The following is an 18,666-nucleotide window of genomic DNA, read 5'->3' as shown; positions in this document are numbered from 1 at the left end:
AATTGGGAACTAGCAGCGACGAAAGCGCTATGGTCAGCCCTGAGGGTCAGCAAGGTGCGTGACTGTTTCCCCTCATCTGACACGTCAACAGGCAGCATGTCCACCACCTTCTTTGGACAGTGGCAGTGTGTAAGCATAGCCGTACACCACTTAATCCCGACACTCCATAGTTATTGGTAGCTCAGTGCATTGTCATTTCCACGACGAGTCTGACCCAAGAAAAACACAGTCCTCAACTGAACTTTTGAAGTTGAACTATGCGCTTTCTCCATTGTTGAGTGGTAGTCCTACACTACGTATGTGGCCATTTTCCTTATTGCCGTGTGTGTCTGCGCACGCCCGAGCGTGCGCGTTGCGTATGTGTGCGTGTGGGTGTGCAGCCATGACTATGATTGCAGAAAAATCCTCTCTTGCTTTTGCTGTGACTTATGCCTGTGTTGTGTGGCTGGAGTTACACCCAGTTTACCTCCCTGCTAAATATGTTCTCTTCATATTGTGATATAACATATTTCTCATCGGAAGTTGTGCCGTAGGCTGTGAATATATAATTGATGGCATGTACGTAATAATAATTATTGTAGTGATTACCGGTTGTAGGCACGTAACGGTCGTCAGTTGTGGCTTGACGTAGTAGTCATGATAGTGTGCTGTGTGCGTTCTATTGTGCTATGCCGCTACCACCAGATCGTGGTGCGAGCGTCTTCCAGGACTCGGCAGCTCCGGACTCGTGCTGTGCATGCGTTTGATTGTGTGGTAGTTTCCAAGGCATGTTGTACATGTATTCAAACTCAACACAAGGCACAGCTATCACTGCTTGGTAGTGCGGCTCAGCCATGTATCACAATTGTGCGTGACAGTCGCAGCGGCATGATGGCGTTGAAGTCCTCCGAAATATCATTCCCATGCCCTTGAGGCCATTTTCATGCTCAGATGCAAAGTATCTAGTATTACAAGGCTAATCAGCAAATTTTTGGCCAACGACCCAACATACAGATGCCAGGATATGCAGAGGACCATACATTGAGCCCTAAAATCACAAAAAGTGCACAAACATCTCCACGAACTTCCAAAAAAATGTACGAACTTCCGCTCACGAATTTATGTTTATCGGATGGTCGAAGCCTTGGGCCAACCAGGAAAACTCCGAGTAAGCACGGGAAAACTCCAGGGACGCTTCTCTGGGAGCAGGAAAACGGCTACACTATAACATACAACAATAGTTACGACGAAAATAAATTAGAGCACTTCTCTTCGACGATCGAGACCAGAACGACGCTCGTCATCGAGTGAGATATCAAACGATTGCTCTTTCCTTCCTCTCCTGGAAAAACGCGAGTTGCTGGTTAGCAGCCTCGAAGGAAGCCCAAGATACCATGGTTTGCTACGATAAGTTTAGGAAAAATGCGTATTTCGAGCAGAACTTTCAAATGACTCATGCCCAAAGCCGACGCCATCTTAGATGTCCGCTGACGTGATCATATGAACAGCCGTGTTCAGTGATTTCAACTGATTTGTGACTACACCTATAGTGTGGAGGCTATTCTATGCTTGGAAATAAGTCTATGGGAGTCGTTTTTACTGTTTACTTTGAAGTTTCTGTGTACCAATGTAGACAGCGAGACCAGTGGGTTGGACATTGGGTAGTATAATTATGTGGCCAGTTGATTCAGACTTGGACAATAATGGTCATGCCCATAACTGTCATTCATGGCAGGCTTCACACATTGAACTTCGCGTGGTGCATGCTGCACTGTCGGGCAGAAGCGCAGCATATTCTTAGTGATGCATCGCCACATTCAAACGGACCAAGACGAGAATGATGAACTGGTTGGTCATAACCAGAAAGCAAACAAGACGGTGGGACACAAAGAGTGGACAGCCTGGATGCAGTTATCGAATACAGAAGTCGGCCTAAGAAAAATACAGTTGCGAAGGAAAGACACGGAGCAAGGGAATCGAAGAGACAAGATAATACGCTGCCACCATCAGCAGAATTAGTGCACTACCTGCTGTGTATCATTTCCGCCTAGTATTGACTAATTGCACTTGTAAAAAATCCGGTATAAACCAAAAATTAATGAGTTCTCAATCTCTGGTATTGTGTGGGTGCTAAACATTGACGTCTCTGGTTCGTGATCCATTTTGGTCGTGCAGCAGACTCAGGAGAAATTGTGATACTCAAGTTTTAGATAAAACAAGGGGCTAAGGCAGCATTCATGGCCAGCGTGATACTAGTGGGGCATCGTCAGCACATCCCGTCAAGACTTGATATATGCAAATGCAGTGTAAAGATTAGCACGCCGTCTGCCTGGGGTGCGTGCGTGTCTGTATGTGCGTGTGTGTGTGCATGTGTGTATGTGTGTGTGTGTGTGTGTGTGTGTGTGTGTGTGTGTGTGTGTGTGTGTGTGTGTGTGTGTGTGTGTGTGTGTGTGTGTGTGTGTGTGTGTGTGTGTGTGTGCATGCGTATGTGAGCATGTATGAGTTTGAGCGTTGAGGCCGAGTCAGCAGTGGCCGGTGGCGCTCCTAAATTCTGTTCACGGCATCATACCGTCAGACACAGGCACCTGCAGGGGATTAAATAATGGGTTGCTTCTGGCGTGCAGATGCAGATCTCCCAGCACAAACAAAGGAGCCATAAATCTACTAATTGGGAATTGAGTGAACATGTTTGTGCAGACATGAAACGTCTGAGTGTCCACATACGTGTACACTCCAAGTGTTCACACGCGTATGCATGCTGAGTGGTGTACTACGCGCTCCCCTAGCGGCATCCACACCGATCCGCCACCATCTTGTTGGCTATGTGCATGAGAGTGCCGCCGCTGCGCGTGTGGAAGAGCAGGGTTAGGGAATTGTGAGCGGTGGGAACGCAGCAAACGCCGCTGCCCGGGAGCGGGTCCTTGATGCCATTGAGTTCATTCTGGTAGGTAACGCTGGCCTCTAGGCGGGCATGCAGTGTGCTACGGATGCTCCGGTGAATGGGAAACTTGCAGGTTCCTGCACAACGATACGCCTTGTAGCTCTGTGGCGAGATAATCCACTTGTGCCAACCGGACTTTGTGAAGTCGATGACGAGTTTTCGACGCGCGCACGCGGTGTGCTCCGGTCCTCTGGTTGGATCTCCGTGCTCCTGTCTCGCTGGTCCACCGCCATTGTCGAACTCGTCCTGGACACTCCTGCGTTGTCTGGATGTACTCTTCACAGGTGGATGAACTCGTCGACCGGTATAGATCACCAGCACTGGTCTGTTCTTTGTGTCACCTTCGCCACGCAGGTGCAGAAAGTCATCGGCGTTCAGGCTGGGGTAACCCTCCTCCTCCAGGATGAAATGGCGCAGTCCTCTCTTCTTGCGTGCCTGCCAGGACTGCACGGAGTGCGTCTCGTCAAACACGTGCCAGCACTTGCCCTTCATCTTGAGTCGCTGCGACACCTTGTTCAGGAGGCGCAGCTCGGCGTAGGTCTTGTGAATCGAGGCGTACACCGAGATGTTTGTCTTGTGAACGCCGCTGGCTTTCAGCGCACGGCCAGCCGTCGTGTTCCTCCAGCCGGACTGGCAATGGCGCGAGTAGACGGCCAATGTGGCGTATTCCACACGGTCATTGACGTCAGGCAGGCCGGATGAGTCAAACGTTAGTCGCCAGTGGCGATCATTGTTCACCTGACTGGCAGCTGCAGAATGTAAAAAAGAGACGAAACACAGAGCAACACAGAGCATTGCTCAATACTGCACAGTCTAACTAGTGAAAACCTTACTTGAACGCATGAATGCCCATACCTTAGCATATACACCAACATGCACATTCTTGTATTCATTTGGCGCTGCCTGAACAAATTTTCAAGTACTCTGTTCGCAAGCTTTTTCACCCGTAGTCCCTCTCTCCGAACACGAGGAGGGAGCAGCAAGTTACTCATCATTCCTGTGTCCCCCACTGCATCCTCAGCTAAGCGCATTAGCCATGCTGGAGCTATCCTGTGGAACCAGCTCCCAGACACAGCACGCCTCGAAAGAAAGCGCTCCACTTTCAAATCGCTAAGCCTGGCCTTTCTGTTAGGCAGTACCGTCAACTAGGATGAACTCATCTCCTTCACTACCTCTCTCTCTCTCTCTCTCTCTCTCTCTCTCTCTCTCTCTCTCTCTCTCTCTCTCTCTCTCTCTCTCACTCACTCACTCACTCCTTTCTTCCCGGTTGCCGTGCTTGTGACTTTTTTCCCCTGCCGCCGTGCTCATATTAGTTATCTAACTATCTTCTTCTCTGTTCTGTTTGTCCGCTTATTTTTTTCTTTTTTTTTTCTCTTATTACCAGTGGGACCATTGTCATTAGGTTTAGGCCTGTTTTGGAACTCCACTCTAAATAAAGTAGGGGTGAAAGTTGGCACTGAGATCCCGAGTTCGAGTACTCTGATTTTCTCCGATCGAATATTCGAGTTTTCGAGTATTCTTCATCCCCTAAAAATTGCACACCAAGGGCCTTAAAATCACATGATACAACCCTGATTGAACCGAGTAGCAGTCATTTTTCTCGGGTATATTGGTTGGTGGGTCATTTGGGCTCTCTCTACTCGTGAACAAAATTAATGTTCACCACACACTCCGTACATCAATATCTGCCGACTGCTGCTCTGAAACTGCAGATTTCTGTGGTAAATGCATGTACCATGTATGAACGAGTACTCTGATTTATTCCGAGTACAATTGTTTTTGAAAAAAAACGAGCGAGTACTCGAGTAATCGGTATAATTGTTTCACCCCTAAAATAAAGCCAAACAAACAAACAAACTATACTAGGAGAGAATTGCAATGTACAGTACTGAGATTATACTGGTGGGGCTACACCTGGGAAGAGATCACTGCAGGAGCAAGCCTAGAGGATTCCTTTTGATTACTAGTATGTTGTAGTGTGTTCTAGTCAACAAGACTAAAACAATGCATTCCCCCCCCCCCCCCCTGGAGTGGAGTGGAGTGCTAGTGCTAATGCAGAGAAGTGTTCACAGCAACAATTTAGTTGAGTAGGTTGCACCTCAATTCATGGACTACTGATTGTTATTGCTCAGTGGAAAGCAAGCAGCAGAGCTAGAAGTGTAAGAAAACAGCTCCAGGACTATGACAATGCAACTTGACTGCCAGCAGGTCTATGTAAAAAGTGCTGGTGGTCATTCTCCACTGTGCTGGGTAGATAGCTGTAGGGAACGGAAACTTTCGTCAATCCACTTGACTCTCTACACTTAGGAGTCTAGGCACATGTCAGGCCACATCAGCTCACACCTCTCAAAAAGGGGCAGTGCAAGAGCTTGACTCGACATGAAACCTCGTTAGGCATGTTGTTGGGTATGCAGATTTGGGCAAGGCCCGGTGAGTCGATAAAACCCTTTTGAATTCCATCAGGAAGGATATGGCTAAGACGGCCATCCTTCACGATTGCAGGGAGTTCATCAGCTTTGGTTGGTGCTGCTGTTCATGCAGGCCTGCATGGTTATCCCAGTGCACACCAACTGGGGGTGTTTTCATGTAGGCTTCATAGCATCTTTGTTTGCTTCTACTCATCTACATGTACCTCCTTTGCCAACTGCCTATCTTTGCCAGTGAATTGCTCTTTGTACCCCTGGCAATAGTGGTCTGGGTCATCGTGCAGAGAACGCTGGGAACTCATGGCCACAGATAACGTTACAGGCAGACATTATAGTTCTGGCAGAAGTGGGTCACTGGACTGTATTGTTTCACCTAACCTGCTAGTCCCCCCCGTGTGCGCTGCATTCCAACAGCCAGGAGGAATGTGTGGTCACAAGACTCATCCCCATTCACAGTACCAGCAGTTCAAGGCTCTGCAGATGGCTTGCACTCTATTGGCCATGCCATGGTTGCCCAGCACATCCGAAGCAGGAGAGCAGTGTGCGACATACACGTGCTATCTTATCTGCTTCCAGCTTCACAGAACTGGGATGTCAAGCTTTACTGATTGCAGCCTGACACAGTGTTCTTATCCAAGGATTCATGCCTCAACTAGTCCTGTTCCTGGCCTCTGTTACTGTTAGCTGTTCTCAAGTGTACCTGCTAAGCATAATCTCCCCTGTGTCACAACTTTGTCAGTGAAAACTAATTATGATAAGGAGCCAAGACTGCTGAACGCTCTTCAAAAATGGATATCACGGGCACATGTTTTCAACCAGTGTCAGTGTGATTCAGAGAGCAGTGCCCAACCGCAACGTTCTCCAGAGGTTTGAACTGCACACCGCAAAGCCACCAATGTTTGGCGAGGCAGCGGTGACTAGGGTTCTTCTCCAGCAGAGATCTGGAACCGGTGTAGTGCGCTTCCCATGATGATGAAGACAGTCCCTGGTAGCTCCAGGACGGAAGCCCGGAGACAGCACCGCATTGATCCATTGCACTTGGTCCCACGCGCACAGTGCCGCACAACTTGCTAGCTTGACAGTCTGTTGTTGTGCATGAGCCAGAGGACTCGGGTGCAACCTTGCATGGTAACGCTTCCTTTGCCAGCGTGGTCCATGGTTCAAAGTCAAAGGACCTTGTCTTGAGCTGATTGAAACTAGCAGTCAAAATGACATAATGTCCCTTGTCGACTATCACATAGGAGTACGTGTAGTGCCAAGTGACCAAACACCACTGGCTATGTCCTGTGCGGAGGATTGGCACAGTTGTTGGTGTTCACAGCTCATCCAACATTAGCCATCATGTGTGCGTACATGTATCGGGATTCATAACTGATTGACACGTTTACCAATACAGACACTCCACCAGCAGCCTGACCTAGCCTGTAGTTAACTTCACACCGCTATTGTTGGGCCGCACCAAGAGGCTGCATCCATGACTTTATTGTCAGCCCCTCCTTGATATTACCAGTGTCATGCAGGTCGGGTATAAGCCTCCGGTGTAGTCGTTTCATGTTGGCATACACACTGCAAGTGAAGTCCACTCCTAGTATTATAATCCTGAGCCTGATATCCTAACCCTGCGTAAACATTATAAGAGAGAGGAGTCGGGCACACCACGGCAAGAATTTCTGCCCCAGGGATAAATCATTATTCCTGCACATCTTGCTATTCAGGGAGCACTTGTACAAATGATGGTCAGCTACTTGTCTTGGAGTGGGAGTTTGCTCACGCCCATTGTGTTAGCCCAGAGATAGGTGCTATTGCCAATAGTACCTAGTATTGGATGCAGGGTTCTTTCTCGTCATCACTACTAGTACTATACAAACAGTAATGGGATGAGAGCATAATGTGTGAAGAGCCACGGCTCTCTGTGTCTGAGGGACTTGTGTCATCCTGCAAATGCTGGCCAGTTACCACATGACATACAGATCCTATACTATTTGCTCACAATGATGCAACACGATATTACTAGTACTAAGTAGATCCACCCCAACACCTTGCACGATTCTTCCAAAAAGTAACGTTACAAACACAAAGTTTCATCCAGGGGTGTGATGGTGTGTTAGGAACACTGAAACATTGAAACAGTACACGGGACACTCCCTGCTCATACTCCAGTACCCAATTGATTTCCTGGATTGCATAATCACATTCCTCAATTCGGTACACGCATCCCGGTGGTATACCAAAGACGATTGGTACAGAAATCGGAACAAATTTGTTTTAGTTCTTGGTGAGACTGTAAGTCAGAGAATCTCCTTTGCATATTTGTTATCGCCAGTCGTCATGGAATGGTCTACCCCGGATGCCATCTACCCAACAAGTTATTTGTCCTAATTGCATTTTACCGTCTCATAGGTTAGCAGGTCATCATTCTCAGGTTCTAGTCTTCAAGCCCCGTCATCACCTTTACACTGTGCCATCCATGTATCTAGCTTAGTTGTTGAACTAGCTACAGCACAGCTGCATGCTGATGCAAATGCTCTCAATCAACAGGTACAACATACTACAGTTTGATGGCCTAGGTACATGGAGGGAAGCAGCACTTGGTCTTGGACTGTTTCACAGGTCTTATGTTTCACAGGTCTTATGTTACCCTTCAAGAGAGGAGGTTCTGTGCTTTTGTCGGGCGTGGCAACAATATAGATTTTCAGCCTCTGTGTCAGAGAGATGACAGCACAGGATGCAAGGCTGAGATTTTTGATGGGCGTAACAAATTGTGTAGTTTGAGACCTTCAAGACCACAAGTATGTAGTAGAGAGGGGAACTGCTGCTGCACCTGGGCATGCACTGTCACTTTCTACTCCATGCCTAGGTGTGACAGTGACAGGGATTCCTGAATAATCTCCTCCATGTGTGTGTGCGTGTGCGTGTGCCCTGTATCACCACACACACACACACACATCCCATGCTGATGTGCCACTAGGCGTTAGTAGCCTGGCGAATACAGACCATCAGTTTAACTGCAGGGCACCAGTAGGTCCAGCACATGAATATGATAGGTCAGACCAGGAGTCACAGTCACGTACTTAGTCTTAGGGGCCACTGAGTAGAGAAGTAGAGTCTCTAGCACATTCACCAGTCCTATTAGTAACCCTGCTGCTGTTATATGTTTTCAATGAATGAATATGCTAAGCAGAGAGCCTTTGCATGAGAAGAAGTGCCTGGCCTGCATTCCTGAAACAAAATCCCCTGATCTACCAAACAAGGAAATCCCTCTTGAACATACATAAGACGTGCAGTACGGGGAATTTAACGGCAACCATTTTGGACTTGGAGCTACAGCTTGGAACATTGTAAGGTTCCCCCCCCCCCTCCCCCCCCCCCCCTCTTTTCTGCATCAATCATCATAGGGGAGGTCACACTAGATTACACATAGTGATTGCGACCACTGAACACTCTACACACCCTGTTGTCCCAAATAGTTGTTCAGACAATGCTACATCAGTTGTACACTGCCATTAAATTTTATGTATTACGTTGTGCATGTAACGCTTTGCTATCAGTGCATTGTTTGGACAAAGGTATGTGGGAGGTCTTGAATCATGATGCATGATCGCATCATAGCAAAGCAATCATTGGGCAACTAGTACTGAGGTTGGGCAGGCTTCTTTTGGTGGATACAATTAATGCAGTTGAAACACACTTTATGCTGTTCTTGGTGGACACTTCTCTAAGTATGATGTGTATTTGACCAGTCCTGAGACCATTGGCATTGATATTTTTGTCAACAATAGCCAATGTCCTTTGCATTGCTGATGTGTAGGAGAAGAAGCCTTTCATGCTCACCGGACATTTGCTCACTGGACACAGGGCAGCAGGAATGCACGTTCACCCGCATTACGACCACGCTACACCACACTACACTGCAGGAACCTGCATGACTGTACATGAATAATATTATTTTTAAATAGTAATAGTTAGCTGCAACAGCAAACCGCCCTTGCGTGGGCCTGCCTGCTTACCAAAACGGCAAACGCTGATTCGTTCTACCGTAGTCACCGGTCAGCACTGCTGATGAATGTACACTGTACAGTCTGTATTCCTGTAGTAACACAATCTTCATGGTTCGCGCCGGCACAGTGCGCAGCGGGACCTGGTACAGTACACAATGGCGGACGAATTCCGATGGGTTCTCTACTCGCCAACAAACACAGTCAACACGCTACACAGCGAAAGGAAGACCGTCCGAGTTTCCTCTCCGTGGTGCAACAATCCAGCCTGCACTCCTTGATCAAATAATAATTGGACAGCGACTAATGTCCACAGCTAGTACCCTCTCTACCCAGATGTTCAACAGCCCCCGGCGTGGTCTCGCAAATTGATCAACATCTCGCCTAATCCCCTTGATTTATCAAAATGTTTTGTCGGCGATTCTCGTCCTCGTTACGATGGAATTTTGGTGTAGTTGCATGAAGCCAAGACAGGAGCAATGCCTGGGGAAGGTGGGCGGGATGTACGATTTTCGCACCATCAAAATACGGACAACAAGCATGGCAAGTCGGGCAATGACTGTATCCCACGATATCTTTCTTTTCATCGGTTGAGGGCGGGGAAGATTTCTCGCGGACAATGACAATACAGAACCGCAATAGCGGATAAGAACAAGAATGTCACTCACCTCTGACCGGGAGGCTGCGTACATTCTCGAAGATCACAGGCTGTTTCCCCGACTTTCTCGGGCGCAGAATCCCTGTGTCGTTGTCCGCCACTTCGTTGTACAAATCCAGCATGTAGTTCGACTCCACGTCGGAGTCGAGCCGTTCCTCTTCCGGGAGATCCATGAGGAACAGCTCCCGGACGACATGCTGCTCCATCTGTTGCAGCTCCTCAACCTGCCCATTGGTAGTTTCTGACGGACTGTGCGTCGTCATCCCATTACTCGTCATCCCATTACTCTGTTCATCATCAGATCGTTTATGTTGGGGCCGCTCGCGCAAAGGAAAACTTCCATCTGCTAGGCTGGCGCTCACCACCTGGGCGGGCGCTGTGGCTGATTGCTGGAGACATACGAGCAGCACCAGCAAGGAGCACAGTGACAAGTGGAGACTCATTGCTAAACTACACAGAGTTCACCGACTGCCACTACTTCGCCTTTGGAGAACAGCGAAGAGGTTCAGAATCGGGCGCAAAACTCTACTGAGGATAGCCGAGAGAAACCAGGCTTCTTCAAAGCAGAGACTGGCCACCCCTGTGCGGTGTATTAGAAAGCAATGGTCTGCTGCTGCTGGAGACACAGAAGTCGGCAGGCTGTTTGTTGTCCTCTTTGGTGGGTATTGCCCGCTGCAATAGGATCTTCTTGTCAATCTCCGCAACAAGGAAAGCGTTGCACTACCGTTCCCGGACTGGCTACCTACGCACTTTGTCCACTCCGCAATCTCTTCATATAATCCTGTGTGCATATGATGCTGCGGCCGAATGTCACCCCACGACGTTTTATAGTTGCTCACTATCTATGGTCAACCATGCAACTGGCCAGCTCTCTGTGTGGTCTCTCGCACTCTCCAAGTAACCAACCGGCGGTCAGTGCGCGACCTTTAGCATGTCCCGCCAATAGGCACCGTCTAGGCGTCTGAGCTGCGTGCACTCCAGCGAGCGTGGTACGCACGCACCTTTACTCCCCTCTTCTTCCCCTTGCGTTCCACGATTGACTCACGTTCCCAACTATCCGAACAAACAACACGGTCTTATCGAAAAAACCGTCAACATTTACTCTTGTCTTGATAGAGCTGCCTGCAGAGTACTAACTCGAACTCTCGATTCTCGGAGCAGGCGGCCCGGCAAGATAGCGTAACTGACTGCTTGCTCAAGCTATGTAAATTGCATGTATAAGGGGTCGTGACAATGACGGACGTTCTTAGGCAGGAGCCCGCGATGTGTACAGAGGTGAAACAGTCGGCTTGCAAGGCCTGTTCCGCACCCGGCTGCTACCGATGATCCTGCTGCTGTTGTTGAGCTGAGCTTCGCGCTGGTCAGCGTGGCAGTTGTGGAACGTCAGGCGAGATACGGCAGTGGCTGAGAACCTGACCAGCGACCACTCCAGACCACTGAGCTCTCAAGTACCACCACTGCACCAGTCGTGACATAACAGAACCCTTCCGAATAGTCCAGACTCTTCAATTCACTGACTAGGCCACTCTGCGTCCTAGTAATGTACCTATATCGTAGATGTCGGTAAAGTAGCCCCGGGAGAGGTAACAAACTACGTTGCGTGCCTGCTATGATCATGCAGGATAGTTGGAACAAAGTTAGCGCTGAACTAAATAGTTGGCAGCAGCTGCACTCGTCCCTCTCATACCCGCTGCCTCGCCTCTTCAAGTCCTTGCACTGCCAGTGCTAGGGAAAGATTCAGCATAGCAGTTGGGGCCGGGCAGCAATCGAAGAGCTGCTGCGTGTACAGACTAGCCAGTCAGTTCACGATACAGCAGGTCACCGCAGTGCAGCGCATAGTGAAACTACTTGACTGAAAGTGCTCACGGTCGCTCGCGCTCGGCTATGTATTTTTAATACAGACTGCAGTGTTGATAATGCCAGTTTCACCCGGCGCTCCGGAAACGCACCTCGTTTCCTCTCCCAGCGCGGTCTGGCCTCTAATTTTAGTCTAAAAGAAGAGGCACCAGTCAGCGCTTAGTGAGCAGAGCTATCTTGTGTAAGTTGTGCATAGATGAAGGTGTACTTCTTCAAATTCTTGCCAATCTTGGATCTGCTCTCGATCGGGATGTTGAGGAACGGTACATTGTCGAGTAGACATATCTACAAACCATCCGTGTACGGTGTATCTTCTGCAAGGTACCACCATGACCACGGAATACTGCATTTCTCGTTGTACTTGAACATGACTCCATGATTGTTACAAGAAGGACAGCTATGATCGAGTTCAAGTCAGCGCGTCATTAGATTGCATCCCCTAAACCGCGCGTACGGGTACCGGGTAGCACTGCAGATGTAGCTTACTCTCCTCTCTCTCTCTCTTTCTCTCCATTGTAAAGAGTCTGACGGTGTGCGTTGAGCTCAGTGCCACCATAAACCACTAGGCGCTGGACAATGCCGGGCTTTCGATCTACTGTAAAAGCCATACATGTATAACGAAGTGCTAACTCTAACGAGTTAACGAGGAGAAATCTGTCGTTAAAATAGAAATCGTTATACAGAAATCGATACATATACTGTCCTATTGAGCGTTAAGAATGAGTGAAAATCGTTACCTTTAGTACACGTAAACTAGTCAATTTTGGGAAATCGTTATTTATGCGCCTCGTTAGAATAATGGCTTTTACAGTACTAGTACGCTATCATTCATTGTAATGAAGTAATTAGTTGCAGTTACATGTATTGGATAGCTCGTTCGGGTGTTGGGTGGAAGTGGGCTGGACGGTGAACGTTAGCTATTGACCAGGGTTGACGACATTCATAGAATCATAGTGGTTTCGGATCAAGTACAGGTCACATTTGCCTTTATATCATTGGGCCTAGTTCCCGTTTACTGAGTATTGTGCGAATTAAAATAAACCAACCAACCATTGAACCAACCAACATTTTCGTCGATGCCTGTTTAGGCTAGAGTCGGGAGTGGCGTTGCTCCCGGTTCCCTTGAGTGCTGGAGTTTCCATGGCTACTTGTCCTATTTCCCAATGCCCAACCTCACATGCTATCACGGGACACAACAGAATAACACACGCATGTACAGACAGTCGACTCTTGCCAGTCTTGGGTCATAATTATGTGTTAAATATCAATATTAAATATTGATAACACTTGTACACAGTCATGTACATGTACATGTATGTGTCCCAGTGGTCTGAACAAGGCACAGGGACATCACGACATCAGAGGGAAACAACGGCCTGCCAATGTGTTCAATGTGCTCTGTGTTCAGCGGCCATTATTCTCCAAGCAGCCATGACTACATGTATGCCAATTATACACAAGAGAGATTGGAAGCTGTGTCACAACTCTGAGTTTCACGTATTACTACGATCATCAGGCAACTGATGGCTCCAAAACGGGCAGCCAGAACATAAGGGGAGCAAGGTGGGAAATTCTGAGGGGTATCATAGCGCAAGATTAAGAGTCAGGTGCAGGCGTGAAGTAGCACGGGTTAGTTGCCAAGTCTTTAGACGGATTGTAGGCATTCCTGACTCACGCCTCCCATGGAGAAAAACTTGATAGGTGTACAGCAGAGAACATTCCAGCGTCCCTCTGATGATGGTGGGATGCTCGACTTGTAGACTGCAGCGATCCGAGGTGCGAAGGTGGAAGAAACCGGTGTGCTGGCTCTTGCATGTTTCTCGCAATAGGTAGAGTCAATCGTCCCCTACTCATACACGCAAAAAGCTAAAACAGGCAATATCTCAGGTGTCATTTTGCAAGTGTAGAATAACCTAACAACTTCTCGAGTAGACGGCATGATGTATAAGGAATGATATACACACAGTCGTTTGTGACTTTCTTTCGAAGGAGCGGAAATATTGTGTTTCACCGAGGAGAGAAGGTTCGGGGGTTCCATGCAAATTCGAAGCTGATGAGCGTGACAAGATGGATGGCGCCAGGGGCGATGGCTTGATTCTGTTCTCATCCTCCTTGCACCAGGAAGCACAGTCACTGATGAAGTGCTAGCGTAACTTGTGTGGATGTGTGAAGTGTAGTGCTGATCTGCTAGACGCTTCGTCAAACCCACCTTTCCCTACAAGGCTGCTATGATCTAATGCACGGCCGCAGAGTATCTCACTGCTCAGAAACCTTGGACGGCGGAACATCGCATCGTGGCTTGTAGTTGCAGGCTGTGGGGATGAGGATGAGGCTGGATAGGAGCTGTTGTCTGATGCTCAATTGCAGGAGAGGTAGCATGCATGTACGTGCACTCTGATCGATCGTTCCTAAGCTGGCCGAAGCCAAGGGCGCCGCCTACACACATATAGGTAGCTTTGCCACAGCACAGACATGCGTATGTATGTGCTGGTAATGAAGCAATCAGTTCTACTGAAGACCATTACAGGTCTGTTGTTGGGATACGGCGGGGTGTCGTCCCGACAGCATTGCACAGCGCATTGTCCAGGATAACTTTAACCTATGCTAACTCAACTGGGCAATCAACGCCATCAATCTAGACAAGCGTTTATGCGTACTTGCTCGACTTAGGCTACGTGTGGTTGGATGGAGCGGCGGGATGCTTGTTGGGCATGCTATTAATATTTAGTGGTTCCGATGCCACAGCTTTTCTACGAATACTAGCTGCTCGCAAGACGGTTACTCATGATGAGCATATGCTGTGACGGCGTGAGGCTTTGTCCTGAGTAACAACATTCCTCGATGCATATCAGCCATGACTAATAGAAGTCTATGCATGAACATGATTGTGATGATGGAGGATAGAAAAACAGAAAACGCATGTACATGATTGTACATATTGTAGTCGTGAACTGATTCAGGTAGTGTTAAAATAACGAGGCGGCAAGAGTACAAAATGTCTTGGCAAGGCGCGCAAAGTGTACTGACAACGTTATAGGAACGTACACCACACAGATATACACACCGCACATGTAGTGGCCCAACTTAGCAGAGCACGTCGAGTGTTCCTCGTGCCATCAAGCAAGAGTACATAAACGGTCTCTGCACTCTTGATAGAAGGCAAGGGACATGTAGGAGTTTGATCGTTTAGCTGGGCCGGAAGAGGAGCCGGCGCCAATTTCGTGTTTTAGCGGAAAAGAGCGTGTTGGGTGAACGTGACCAGTGACCACGCCGTCAAGACGGGTAACGCGCTATACGTGTACATTGCTCAACCCCAGTCGGGGAGTTTTCTTTCTATCGTTCTATCGTGCAGAGCGCCCTGTGTTCACACGACAAGCGCCCGCTGCCCAGTCAAGGAGGTCACACGATTCCTCCTTGGCTATAGTTGTGAACACATGTGTGCAGCTGTGCGTCAAGGTCCTACTGGACTACTCCAGCCTAGCCAACAACACGTCTTGCCTGGAACAGCTGAAGTTCCTGTTGTCTATTCAGTGGCAATGTGTGACGAGCGGACGCTGACTACTTCCTCCTTTCTGTCATCATCACGCATCGTCACGAGCGACACGACCCAGCGCAGCGGGATGAGAAAGGGGATGATCCAGTCACCAAGTCAGTGGGAAGAACGAGGCTAAGATGTGCCCAGCCTTGACCTTAGAAGTAACGTTCGTTAGTTGACACAGTGACAGAGCGCGACGTGAATTTCAGGAATCATCCAGAGATTTAACCGCACGTACATACTTGTCATGTATAATGCACCTTAAACCACTACTTGAATGACCCGTACACACGGTGCAGCTCCAAACGCTGCGGTATCAGTGGTGTCGGTTAGCGTTCACATCACGAGGCGTATCTGCACAGTGCAACTAGTGGTGCAACATCATGAAGTACGAGCACGAATGCTATTCGTTGGCTGCAATCATTCAGAACAGCGGTTGTTCATGGACTTCGTGCATAAGATCGTGTAGCCGAGCGAAAGTACAAGACCTTGTACATGTTTGTGCGTGTCATCCAGCCAAAACACTAACGAAGTACATGCATTACATCTTCTACATGGTTGGAACCGAAGCGTTGCCAATGGCAATGCTGGACATGGCCGCATGGCGCTACCAGCATGCTAGGCTAGCCTGGCAGGGAAATCAAGTGCATGCTCATTATCGACAACTCGTATGGGCACACTTTGCGGTTACACGCGTGTCCCTTGCTACTCGTGTGAAATTGTCTCTGGTTACCACCCTGTTACATATGCCACCCTGCTGCATTGTTCTCCAACAGTGCAGCTTTGGACATGATCTTTTGTCGCCAAACACTGCTCCGCTCGTGTCACAGTGAAAACGCCTGGGGTGGCGTGTGAAGAAACTCATTGCAAAGAGTTTCGCGATATCAATGCGAAAGTAATATTAACGTCGATGTCTGTAACCCGGAGTATAGAGTCACGGTAGTAGTGTCGCCAACACAATCTCAGCACCACCGTAGTAGCACTGTGAGTATGAATGTGATGTGTGAGCTCCACTGGCTCTAAGCCGTGGTAGTTAGTACATGTAGTTCTGGTAATGATGCCGAGATGGTCTGTCGCCTGCGCTGGGTCGGCCCCGTCGGCACAACCACCTTGTGTGACTCCTACTACTACCGGTAGTAGTAGTAGTAGTTGCCTCTGCTCTTTTCTGTTTCGTTTTCCTCCATAATTCGTCGGTATAGCTATTAGTATAGGGTTGTGTTTGAGGTAAAAAGGGCATGTACAATGTACTCCTCTTGTAAAGTAATGCGACACGAGAGTCCCATGCGATAGCACCACAGTTCACTCACATTGTGGGCTGTGGGTGTTATCATCATTATCTTTATTTGAGGGATGACCCAGAGGCAGGTAGCCTAACATGAAGATTTCCTTCGTGTGTGTGGTCCCAAATAGTACCAGCAGTTGCCTGTCTCTGCTCTCTCCTGCTTCCTTTCCTTGGTTGGTAGGGTTGTGTTTGAGGTACAACAAGGTTATGTTATAATGTACGTGTACCCTTGTTCTAAGAGTGTCCCATCATGTTCTAAGAGTGTCCCATTATATGCGATGACCACACAGTTCGTTCACATGGTTAGTATCACCGCGTTTGCCTTCGGAATACGCGCGGTGTGACAGCAATCTGCTGTAGTGCTGATGTTAGGAGTCCAAGTATACTCTACATGTACACCATACTTTCATACGAGCACTTGGAAATACCGGTAGTGACACCGGCACACGCATGTAGCACCGCTGAACGCACTGTACTGGAAGTAGTTTGTGTTTACAGTGCCAGTGTTAGTTTTTACAGTGCCAGTGTTAGTTTTTACAGTGCCAGTGGACCCAAGCCTCTTGTACGGGCAAAGTAAACACAAGCGCAACCTCGACAGGAAGACAATGAGCTAAAATGGAGGGAGGGAGCTAACATGGCCGGGAAAACAGTCTAATACCGAGGGAGCTAAACGTATGGTGCACGTCTAGCTAGTGTTCACTGGAAGTGGATGGTAAACAACATGACGTCATAATATTCCTAGTACATGTACATGTACCTGCTGGGTCAGCTAGTAACAATGTACTTGAAGTACCAATTTATGGAAGCGGGCATGTATATCACGGTGCTGTTGCCTGTGTTGGTTGTTCTTTGATAAAGCCAGCACGTCACGTGGACTAAACTCGGTCCCATGCCATGATAACACAGTTCTTTGACATTATGGTTGTTATGTGACAAAGTTTCCTTCGGAACACATACACAAACCGCTTTCTTAATTTTTTCCTGATGTTGAGTTCAAACATACTGTCACACATGGCGGTGTGCTTTGAAACACTGGCAGTGGGACATACAATGTACATGTACACACACGTACTTGTAGTGTTGTACGAGTAATGTTACTTGGCAGCGCCGCTAAATCAGTGGATGGTAAACAACGTCACAGTCGGTCAGTATCACGATTCGCAAATGTGGACCCCATCAACACTGTCTTGTCAAGATCTGAATCGATCATCTGACACGCTCCAAACATATTATGGACATGATCGTACACAATAGCGAGAGTTCCCAGATTGCCTAGACTAGAGTGCTCAACACCACAAGGATGGAGCTCTACCGCAAAGGCAGAAGAGAACAGAGACAGCCGGCTAGGTCATTGTTGTAACGCTGCGTTTCACGCACATAGCAAAGCTAAGGCAATCCTCAGACAACTGATAGTGATAACCCGCACATCATCTGGGTCCAAATTTATACCCAGGCCGGTAGCTAAAACAGGACGCGCAAAGACTAGTAAAGCGCGAAAAAGCAGGTGGCAGAAGCGCGACATTTGTGTGACATTTCAAGTTGTTGTTGTTTATTTTACTTCGCAGATTCTAACGGGGAAGTTAAGAAAGCGAAGGCCAAGAAAATAATAATAATAAAAGAAATAACCGGGGCAGCAGAAAATGAATAATAGCTCTAAGAACTCAGATGGTGAGCCAAGGAACAAATTGCCCACACAAATAAACGAGTGGGTGGTACAGCAGTCTTCCTATTCTGAATTCCCTGAACGAAGCAGAGACATTAGCTGGGTACATGGAACTATTACACAGCAGCACAGTAGCAAGAGAGCTACCTCGGTCGACATCAGTGGACGTGGACTACGAGTGGATGCGACATACATGTACATGTACGAGTGGATGCGACAGCAACAGTGACTGGAATAATGGCTGATACGTTTCATGGAGCGAGCGTATGGTGACCCTCCTTCTCTCCTTCTCTCCCTCCTTTTTTTCACCTCCCATGTAATAATCGACAC

At 48.2% G+C, this 18,666-nt stretch overlaps 2 protein-coding genes across 2 annotated transcripts in view; both read right to left on the bottom strand.

Moving 5' to 3' along the window:
* LOC135814296 (myotubularin-related protein 9-like) overlaps positions 1–18,666 on the bottom strand; it is a 165,544-nt gene that overhangs the window by 108,135 nt on the left and 38,743 nt on the right. The window lies entirely within an intron of this gene.
* LOC135814288 (growth/differentiation factor 2-like) lies at positions 1,736–11,277 on the bottom strand. The gene is made up of 2 exons (XM_065327387.1): positions 10,010–11,277; positions 1,736–3,669 (listed from the first exon to the last, which is right to left on the bottom strand). The coding sequence occupies exons 1-2, from the start codon at positions 10,440–10,442 to the stop codon at positions 2,762–2,764; spliced, it is 1,341 nt and encodes a 446-aa protein (XP_065183459.1). The 5' UTR covers positions 10,443–11,277; the 3' UTR covers positions 1,736–2,761.

The sequence above is a fragment of the Sycon ciliatum genome, chromosome 4 (assembly GCF_964019385.1).
Source record: "Sycon ciliatum chromosome 4, ocSycCili1.1, whole genome shotgun sequence".
Taxonomy (NCBI): domain Eukaryota; kingdom Metazoa; phylum Porifera; class Calcarea; order Leucosolenida; family Sycettidae; genus Sycon; species Sycon ciliatum.
Note: the sequence above shows the minus strand (reverse complement) of the source record. Positions and strands in the feature narration are given on the sequence as shown.

Coding starts and splice junctions, on each gene's coding strand:
- LOC135814288 (XM_065327387.1), bottom strand. CDS start 10,442: ATGAGTCTCCACTTGTCACTGTGCTCCTTGCTGGTGCTGCTCGTATGT. Junction 3,670..10,009: donor ACGCAGCCTCCCGGTCAGAG/GTGAGTGACATT, acceptor TACATTCTGCAG/CTGCCAGTCAGGTGAACAAT.